Consider the following 10,577-nt stretch of genomic DNA (forward strand, 5'->3'; position numbering starts at 1 on the left):
TTTATGTAATCCTAGCGACAAAAATAAAAAAATAGAAATAATGTGCATTTTATGCCTTTACAAAAATATCTGAAGAAATGGGGATTGACATCAACGTTTAATTAGTATGTCATATTTCATAGTTTCGATATAAATGACATAATAAACTTTACTCTATTGTTGACTCGCCTTGTACATTCATACTGATATACCTTGTACATGATACTGAAATATTCGGATTTATTAAAAAAATTATATTATTAAAATTCAATTTTTATTTTTGACACGATAAAGAATTGCCGTTTTATCACAGATAACACATACTTATGTTATCTGTGGTTTTATAATAAAAACTTTAGAGGTTACTAGATATTTCGTAATAAACATGTAGCTCTGCTATATCAAATATATTTTGTAGTGTGTTGTTGCATAATCGACTAATTTCCAAGCATCGAATGGACGAAGGAAGCAAGCGAAGGGACGAAGGAACGAAGTGAAGTGAGGAAGGGAAGTAACGTGAGGAAGGGACGAAGGAGCGAAGTGTGAGTATTGGGCTTAACTCGTTGGCATTATTATATGGCAGACATAGGCAGTTTTCTTCGCAGTCATTGACACTATTGGCAGTCGCTTGGTAGTAAAATGATGTTTTGGTGGTACCGTTGATTGAAAGAATTGGGAAAACTTATTTCTTCAATCAAAGGTAGTACATATACATGAGACAAAAACAAGACAAACTTGCGACAAAAAATGGGGAATTCTGGCAAGACAAACTTGAGACCAATTGTTCACACCGCAAGGACAAAAATACAACAAAGTCAAAAGTTTAGTTGTTGCGAATGAGTTTTATCAACCATGTGTGATTTCACTGGTCTCCTACTGTTGCTAGCACAGGCTATCCACATTGCGTCGACAACTTGTAAAATATACGAACAAAACAATAGACACTTATTTGATCTTTACCGACTCGAGACGGGACATTGAAAAGTCTCCGAATTTTCAAACAAAACAAAAATGAGACAAAAATGTCGCAGAATGTATTGGATTTGTCGCAATTTTGTCGTAAAATATGAATGTTTCTGTCTTGTCGTTGTTTTGTCTGCTTGGTCTGGACCCGGCATTAGACTAGACACTAAAATAACTTTTTTAAATTATAATACCAAATGATTTTATTGTAAAAATGTCTCTTTTAAAAACTTTTACCCGTTGAATTAAAAAACTTGTTGGCAATAAAATAAGAAAAATAAATAAATAATACGTAGAATAGAGTAGTGGTAAAAGCCGTAAGATGCCTGTAGAAAAAAAATTAAAATGTTAAAATTAGTTTATAGGTCCTTCGTTCGATTTTTGAACGAAATTTTAAATTCAATGGACAAAGCAAAGAAAGAAAAATAAAATAAAAGAGGCATACAAACTAAAATCTAAAAGGAACTGATTATGAACGTGTATAAAATAATTTTATTTTGGATACCTCTGTTAGAAGTGTTATTTGAATAAATAAAGATACGTCGACATTTTAGAATTGTGTTTTTTTAAATCCCAGCTTAGACTCTAAGCAATGTTTTCGAGAAAGTATTTTAAGACGTCTGGCTCTTTGATATATCTTTTACTATGCTCTCTGGAACAGCATGCGGTCCGTCTGGCTGCCGGTAAACGTTGCGTTCACTACTGCGCATCGGGAGAAGATCCTATATTTTTTATTAATTTAGTCCTATAAATTCTAGTATTGAATATAAATCAAACATGACTCCATAGTGCAGTGCGTAGAGTTTCCGACCACGAACCGATAATTCAGAGTTCAAATCTGGGTCAGGTCAAAGAGTTTTTTATTTTATTTTCGTTTATATTCTGATAGTAAAGTATTAAATAATTCCGATAATTAAAAAAACAAATATTTAATACTTTACTATCAGAATATAAACGAAAATAAAATAAAAAATATTTGCCCTGAACCGGATTCGAACTCTATGGAGACATGTTCGATTAATATTTAATACTAGAATTTAAATGACTAATGAAAATATAGGATCTTCTTTTAATGCGCAGTAGGGAACGCAACGTTTACCGGCAGCCAGACGGGCCGCATGCTGTTCTAGAGAGCATAGTAAAAGATATATCAAAGAGCCAGACGTCTTAAAATACTTGTTTTTTCGACGTTACTAGCTCTCGTACTATTAGTCCTTGCTTCCTAAGTGGAAACCAACGTCAAGCAGAGCTTAAGAACCTGGAAGACTACATCCGTAACCTGGAAAGGGAATCTTCCATTTGACAAAAAAGTGGGACAGGTTGGTGCAAACCGCATCCTCATATCTTTACTAATAACGGAGATACCATATGAATTCAACCAAAATGGAACACCCTGTACATGAGTATGTCTTCATCTTCAATGGCTAGGATTTTTTCCACGCTGCTGCTAGACATCTTTCTACAAACTGGTAATTTGGTCTTGTGTTTCACGTCGGCAACATTTGAGCAACATGTTGCTCGAGTTGTTTTACTAGGCTCAAAGATACTGGGCCTATAAGAACTACTACATACCTGAAAATTAATACAAACCTATAGATCTTTACTAATTTTAGTATTTACAGTACTAGCGTGTACCAGCGACTTCGTTCGCGTCAAATTAATCATTTGTAATGGTGATGATAAAGCAAAGCAAGAATTTCCATTAACATACAAACTGGATAAAATTTTCTCACATTTATGTCAGCATGAGAAAAAACAATATGGCGATATTATTATATAACTTTGTAATATTTGAGTTTCATCTCGTTGGAATTTGACTTTCAAAAAATCCGTTTGCCAAAAATAAGCTTTTTACGTCAAGCAGTTTAAGCAGAATCGTGGTTAAGAAATTACCCAACTTTTTGGAACACCCTGTATGATTTTTTAAAAAATTTTAAAATATGTAAAAAAACCAAATAAATTATGCTTGTCCAAGCGTTTTCCCGAAAGACTAACCGTTTTTTAAATAAGAAATATTGTAATATTTGATGGGCGTTTTCACCCTCTTGGAATTTGAGATTCGGCAAACCCCTCCTTATCGAACCTCTACACCCCACAGTCAATCCGTTTGCCAAAAATCAGCTTTAAGCGTCAAGCAGTTTAAGCATAATCGTGATTACTCAATGGTCATATTTTATAAAACACCCTGTATAAATTTATAAAAAATCTTAAAATATGTAAAACAACAAAATAAAATATACGTGTTTAAGAGTTTTTCCGAAAAACTCACCGGTTTTTAAATAAAAAATATTTTAATATTTGAGAGATAGTTTCACCCCCTTAGAATTCGAGTTTCGAAAAATCCCTTCTTATCGAACCTCTACACCCTAAAGTTAATCTGTTTGTCAAAAATCAGCTTTTTACGTCAAGCGCTTTAAGCAGGATCGTGATTAATCAATGACCAGATTTTTCAAAACACTCTGTATACATTTTTAAAAAATCTTAAAATATGTAAAAAAACAAAATAAAATATACGTGTTTAAGCGTTTTTTTCGGAACCTTGACCGTTTTTTAAATAAAAAATATTGTAATATTTGAGGAGTGGTTCCACCCTCTTGGAACTGGAATTTCGAAAAATCCCTTCTAATCGAACCTCTACACCCTAGAATCAACCTGTATGCCAAAATTGAGCTTCTTACGTTGAGTGGTTTGAGCAGGATTATGATTAATCAGTATGTCAGTCACTTAAGGATTTTTATATATTAATATAGATTGGATAAGTCAGAGGTTATCAGATTTCTTCATAAATAAAAACACAAGAAATTCCAAAACAGCAACTAAATATTATACGAATGTTAAAAATAGAAACAACGGCATTGAAAACCCCAAAAGAAGTAAAACATTTTAAAAAATAGCCTAGCGCATTTTATCAGTTATTTCACCAAGACCCGATGATGATGTTCTGGTAAAACCAGATCGACTGGCATCTTCCTTTTTGTTGTCTCGCTTCAATACCAATTAATTGCATCTACTTACTTTATACGTAGAAAATGTTAGTTTTCTGTTTATTCCACATTGGTTGCAATGTTGCTCGCTTACGCTTATGCTCGGACTGTTATTCGTTCGTCACCTCGTGTTATTGGTGGAAATGAAGAAAATTCTGCTGGTTTTCCTCGTTCTGATAGTGAGCCAAGGTCGCGAGAGTCTCTGTGAAGGTGAGCCATATTAAAACGACATTATTTTGTATAATTCTTCAAATCGGAAATTAGATCGATAACAAGCGGTTGGTATTTAGAGAAGCCTGTTTTTGATTTGATTTTAATTAGTTAAAAAATATTTCTATACCTACGTACGAATCGATAGATAAACACGAATTTTTCTAGAAATGCAAAAGGTTAAATATTATTAAATTAGAATAATTATAACACGCGCGCGCGTGCAGCTATATTTCTGAAAACAATAAGACTGGATATTTCGTTACTGAAACAGATATCTACATATATACCTTTGTCTATACTCTATACATACATACGAGGCGTTTCAGAAAAGATGAGAAGGAGACGAAAACAATATAGCATATACGGGGTGTTTAAAAAAATATGTGCCTTATCTCGTGGGGAGATTCCTCACGTAAAAATTAATAAAAGATTTATTTTTCATATCGACATAGGTCCTATTCTGCTTTGTTTCGTAGCTTGATTTATTATAAAGTTTTTCTTCCAAGTACTTTCAACGTTATGAATAAAATTTTGAGGGTAAAAGCACAGGTAAAAGTTATTCTAAATGCGACATATTTTAAAGTTAAAAAAGTGTCGACATATTAACCAGGGACGTGCATATGGGTTATCACCGAATATCAATCATCAGAATAATTTTCTAAAAAACATATGTACGCCACTGACTTTTTTTTTTCTTGTTAGCGGAATAGTGTAAGCAGGTTAATGCTGCTTAAAAGTTGTCTCTTGATATTTTGTCGATTTATGTCATCATTGGCATGAATTAAACATGTTGACTAAATAATTATTAGAATGAAATCATAAATTTGAAATTTTTTTGAGCTAAAAATTCAAGAGAAATTGTTTTATAATCATTTTTTCGAAGAAAAATTTATGATTAATTTAAAAAAAAATCAAATTTCCCAAATTTATTATTTCGGTCAAATAACTATTATAAAATAGAAAACAAATTTCTTGCAGTATAGGTATATAATAAAATTATATATGGGTTCTTGCCACTTAACTGCTGATATAGAAATTTAATTCTACGCTGTGTTTGTCATCATGTGGATCAACCTGCTCTCACTACCGGTTTCGGAGCCCTACTCCATCATCAGGTGAGTTTGGGCAGATCCACAAAATGACAACCACAGCGCAGAGATAGTTAATTCCGACTTGTCGGAAAGTGTCGGTTAGATATTCAGTCCCGAACGGGAGATAGCGGCCTGCGTGCAATGGTAGTACTTTCGTACCACCGAGGGAAACTATCGATAGTAAAAAGATGGTAAAGGCTTTTTTTCAGGCAAGCCAAATTATAAAATAGAAAACAAATTTCTGGCAGTATAGGTATATCGCCTCGGTGGTACGAAAGTACTACCATTGCGCGCAGGCCGCTATCTCCCGTTCGGGACTTAATATCTAACCGACACTTTCCGACAAGTCGGAATTAATATCTCTACGCTGTGGTTGTCATTTTGTGGATCTGCCCAAGCTCACCTGATGATGGAATACTCCGAAAAATTAGTGGAGGTTGATTCACATTATGACAAACACAGCGTAATGAATAAATTTCTATATCAAGTTAAGTGGCACCCATATATATAAATAACTATATCTATTATATATACCCAACATGTTTATTTTTGTCAATAATGACATATGTATTGACTATTTCCATTTTAAATATCTTGAGAACGGTTGCTCGTAGCGATTTTTACCAAGACATTTTTACGTAAAAGTCACGGAAATGCATATTTTTTCACGAAGTAGTTTTATACAGGTAGGGACAAAAAAATGTATTATTTTTCAAAATAGTTAAGACACATGTAGGTGGCGCCCCGCTACTAATAGGAGCTTTGAAAAAGAAGACTTAGGAAGGAGCATAATCAAAGACATTATAAAGATAGACCGAACATCTCATTCATAAATACTCGTTGGTAGTGTATCAAACATTCCAATGTGTCAAACAAGGACAGAAGAGACAGAGAAATCTAAAATTTCCGACCCCGGCAACTAGGCGCATTTGGATTGTTCTAATGGCCAGTGGCGTATCATTTTGGAACGAATTTAATTAGTAAAGTAAAAGTAAAGTAATTAGTAAAATTTTTACTTCATATTAATATATTACATTAACACTTTCAGATGACTTTTGTTATAAGGTCTAATATAATAATATAATTAATATCCCACATATACTTGTGTTGAAACGTTAGTAGTTTTCGAAAATCGCTCCAACGTCGATTTTCAATTTAAAACTGAAACAGTTTAAAGAATATAAATATTTATCAGTTACTTCTATATAAACTTTTAGTTACTTGAATTTTTACAGGGTGACTCAAGATGCCGAAACAGTTCTATATTAGGTTTAAATGGTTGGTAACTTTTCTTCCATTTTTTTTAGAATATGGAGGCAATGGTAAAGCACATTTTAGACATTTTTGTCTAAAATTAATTTGTCTAAAAATTTGTCTTTGTTGAAACATAGGTGGCCGGAACATATTTTCAAAATATAGTTATAGATTTGACATTAAATTTCCATTCCAGAAATACCTAGGGTTGCCACCTGTCCTTTTTTGAAAAGGACAGTCCTTTTTTGGAATAACTTGTCCTTTTGACTTTTTTTGACTTAAAAAGTCATTTTTTGTTTATGTATTTTCCTGAGAAAAATTACCTATAACAAACAGAAATATTCTTTTCGTCCAAATTTAATTAGAGATGTTAACTTATAAATAAATTTTTCTTGTTTAGAATAGGCAACATTATTTAGAACTTCCCGTTTAATCTCAAATGATAGTTTAGGTTTTAGTTTTACCCACCACTCATCCTTTTGTTTCATAGTACAATGTCCTTTTTCTACTTTGCACAACGGTGGCAACTTTAGAAATACCCTCTCTTAAAGCCCTCCCAAAATTCTAAATTCAAATAATTTTTAAAACTGTTTACTGTAAACAACATAAAATTAAACAATTGACTTTCGTCCGCGACGGACCGTCCGTCGTGTTTTTTTTAAGATAGCCGTCGGACGAACTCCGTCGGACAGACATACGCGCCCATGTGAAATTGTTCATATAAACTCATGGTACTTGCTTCATCTGAAAGCGCTGTAAAGCAATAAAATGTAAAAAGGTCGGGTAAACACCTTTGTTTATTTGTTGAGCAAAATTCCTTTAGAATATCGTATACCATAATGATCAAAAATATGACGCAATTTTAAGAGATCAAAAAAATGTCGCTTTCTTATAATAAAGCTTCAAATGCAATGTTTATATCCAAATTTGTTATGATCTACAACAGTTTGTAATTGAGACGAATTATAATCAACTACCGGCTACTACGTTCTTGATTTAATAGATCAAAATTCAACAAATATACCTAATTAGAAATTATTGTGAGAGGCTCCCTTGTGGGACGCCTATGTACAATTACGGCGGAAAAAACAATACCTAGGTACCTGTGAAAAGACAAATTCGGGTAATTTGAGCATATTTTTCCACACACTTGACACTGTCGTACCATAATGAAAATTCGCAGATTCAAAAGTACGTTAAACAAAAACAAAAACTACTGAAAAACACTGAAAAGTTCACTTCGGTCTTGATTCCGACTTCAAACACATCGTAAGCTAAACGTAGTACGCTATAACGGACCAAGGGCCGTCGCGAGGGTTGGTGGGACGGACGGCTCATTTCATTCTGGAAGACTAGCAGCGACGTTGCCAATAGTTCTAGACGTTTCAGCACATTAATAAACTGTCCTTTAATAGTAATGCATATAATATATCCTCTGGTTAATAACATATTATTACGCATGCTTCTTTAAAAATAAACTATTAATTTAATTAAGAAATTGAGATTTATTGATATCCGGTGAAGATTTTAAAGTCACCTTTTCTGCAAATCAAATTAAGTAGATAGGCGCAAATTTGATATGTGGCAATATCGCCTTCTCTATCTCAGTTGGTTTTTACAGTACGTCGTCAACCTCCGATTGTTTGATCGGGTTAAAATGCAAAATGTTATATCTGTTCTTACTAAATCTATGAGCATAATGCTATCCATGTATTCATGCATGGTGGGCGGAAAAAGCACTCTAGGGTGGGGATCCTTGAGAGTTCTGTTTGACGATTCATTTGACACATTTGAATTTGATTTGAAATTTTGTGGATTTGTCAGTCTTTACGGAGCTTATTTTATGTTATTTATTATTTATTCTACTACTGATAGTTGTATAAACATACGTGTAGTAAATCTAGATGGAAATTGTGGCAGAACTTAAATTAACAGTGACACTATCGCGATTTATCGAAAAAGACTCTAAAATAGTTTGTTGCGATTAGATGTCAAAGAATTTAGATACGTTAATTTGACTTACCTGCTTTAATAGTGTATCGGATGTTTATGTTAATAAATACTTATTATAACTTATCTATTTTTATTAGAATTATATATTTTTATAACAATTTTAATAACTACCAACATTTATTCACAACGTAAAATAAAACAACAAATTATTGAGTCTACCCCACGTCTACCCTACATCATAGTTTTACATTTTTTAAATAAAACTAGAACGACACTGATAAACCGGAATTTAAGTCGGCCATATTTGAGGCCCATCGCGGTGTACCTAAGATTTTTGATATGCTCCTTCCTTAGTCTTCTTATTCAAAGAATAGGAGTCATATCGACATCAAAATCTCTCTTGTCAAAAAACTCTCAACACCAATTTTCATCCAAATATTGACGTTACTTCACAAATTATTTGGAAAAAAGTCGAAATAAAAACGAAAGTTCTACACCCTGTATCTTCGAAACTAAGCATTTTAGGACATATATTTATACGATTTTTTTTGCTTATTTTTATCTGCAGAATATGCTGCCATAGTTGTAACACCCTGTATACTGTATAGTTCGATAAATTGACAGAAAAACTGTTTACTACAGACTGGCATTTTGTGATGTTATTCTGTAACGTGAAAAAAAAACATTGTTTTGTAACAATTTATCCATTTGCAGAATTTCTAGAACCACTTTTGAGACTGCCAAATTTGCATCGCCAGTGCATGAGGTGTTTGTGCCACGTGGCCACAGAATGTGACTTGACCAGGGGTTGCGTGAAAGGCTATTGCGGCCCCTATAAAATCAGCAAAATTTATTGGAAGGACGCCAGTGAGGTCACCCTACCTGATGATGACAAAGAACGGGCAGGAGGTACACGAAACACAAAAAATAAAGTGTTCTAGTGTTGATTTGCGTAATTTTCTGATTAAACCTGATTAAACACGAAAAAATAAATTGAATTCTTAGTTCCGTTCTGTATACAGGGTCTGGGATTAGTATGTCGGTCATCTGTAGCTCATAGAATAAAAAACTTGGTAATTTTGTGTAAGTACAAACCTATAGTATGTACTAAGATGTATTTCAGGAAAAAAAATTAGGATGGCTCAAAAAAGTATCAACAAAAATAAAAAAATCAACAAAATTGGTCCATTTTTTTCAAAGTTACAACTCGTATGAGTAATGAGTAAAAAATTGCTGTGGTATTTAATTTGATGTAGTTTTGAAGTTTTTTATTCTAGTAGCTACACAGATGTCCGACGCATTATTGCCGGCCCCTGTATAAATAAACTTGATTTGTTTTTATTTTTAGCTTACGAAGACTGTGCCTTATCATACCAATGTGCCCAAAGAATAGTACTAAACTACATAGCTAAATACGGAAGGGTATCTACCATTTTTTGACCTATTTACTCTACATAAAAAAAGAACGATAATAAATACGATTATTATTGGAACCTTTTTTTAGGATTGTAATAATGACGGTGTCACCGACTGTGATGACTACATGATGATCAACTTCAACGGTGGATACCAGTGTCATCCGCCACTGAACAGAAGTGAAGCAGGAGTAGGATGGTTACAAAGATACAAAGCATGTAATCCTAAGTTATACTGAATGCTACATTGTGTTATATACTTTTAAAATACTTGTAAATTACAAATAGTTATAATAAAATTTTGTGTGTGTTTTTATAGCAGAAAAATAGAAAATATATAATGTATACAGGGTGTCATTGAAATGGTGTAAAAAAAGATGTTTTAAAAATCATGAAATTTTGATTTTCCAATTAATTATTTAATAACTACTTGGTTACTTTTGAACCACCATAACTTTCATAAGTTTATGTTGATTAACCAGTTAGCAACCCATCAGAGCAAACTCTAAGTATTTAAGTTTATTTCTTTAGAAATTTCTTTGACTCGCCTTGTATAGAATTGTAATTTATAGGATCTCCAAGCCCTACTATTTATTTCTATTTTCTTATACTCCAATACATCGTCCTGGCTAAACAATATTTTCTATATGCACAATACCGGATTTTTCTCATTAACTATAATTAGCAACTTAATTGACTATACGGAATTATAGTCAATAAGTTAT

The 10,577-nt window shown here is 32.7% G+C and overlaps 1 protein-coding gene across 1 annotated transcript; it reads left to right on the forward strand.

Annotated features, from left to right (window-relative positions):
* Window positions 1-3,857: 3,857 nt before the first annotated feature.
* Window positions 3,858-10,190, forward strand: LOC115891623. Its single transcript, XM_030912138.1, has 4 exons — window positions 3,858-4,136; window positions 9,152-9,346; window positions 9,786-9,859; window positions 9,942-10,190. The coding sequence occupies exons 1-4, from the start codon at window positions 4,025-4,027 to the stop codon at window positions 10,089-10,091; spliced, it is 531 nt and encodes a 176-aa protein (XP_030767998.1). The 5' UTR covers window positions 3,858-4,024; the 3' UTR covers window positions 10,092-10,190.
* The last annotated feature ends 387 nt before the right edge of the window (window positions 10,191-10,577 follow it).

The sequence above is a fragment of the Sitophilus oryzae genome, unplaced genomic scaffold (assembly GCF_002938485.1).
Source record: "Sitophilus oryzae breed Bouriz unplaced genomic scaffold, Soryzae_2.0 scaffold_1189_pilon_pilon, whole genome shotgun sequence".
Classification (NCBI taxonomy): domain Eukaryota; kingdom Metazoa; phylum Arthropoda; class Insecta; order Coleoptera; family Curculionidae; genus Sitophilus; species Sitophilus oryzae.

Excerpts from the sequence above, each read along its gene's own strand:
- LOC115891623 (XM_030912138.1), top strand. The coding sequence starts at position 4,025 with ATGCTCGGACTGTTATTCGTTCGTCACCTCGTGTTATTGGTGGAAATG. Across the intron at positions 4,137-9,151 it reads TCGCGAGAGTCTCTGTGAAG|AATTTCTAGAACCACTTTTG; the intron begins GTGAGCCATATT and ends ATCCATTTGCAG. Across the intron at positions 9,860-9,941 it reads ACATAGCTAAATACGGAAGG|GATTGTAATAATGACGGTGT; the intron begins GTATCTACCATT and ends ACCTTTTTTTAG.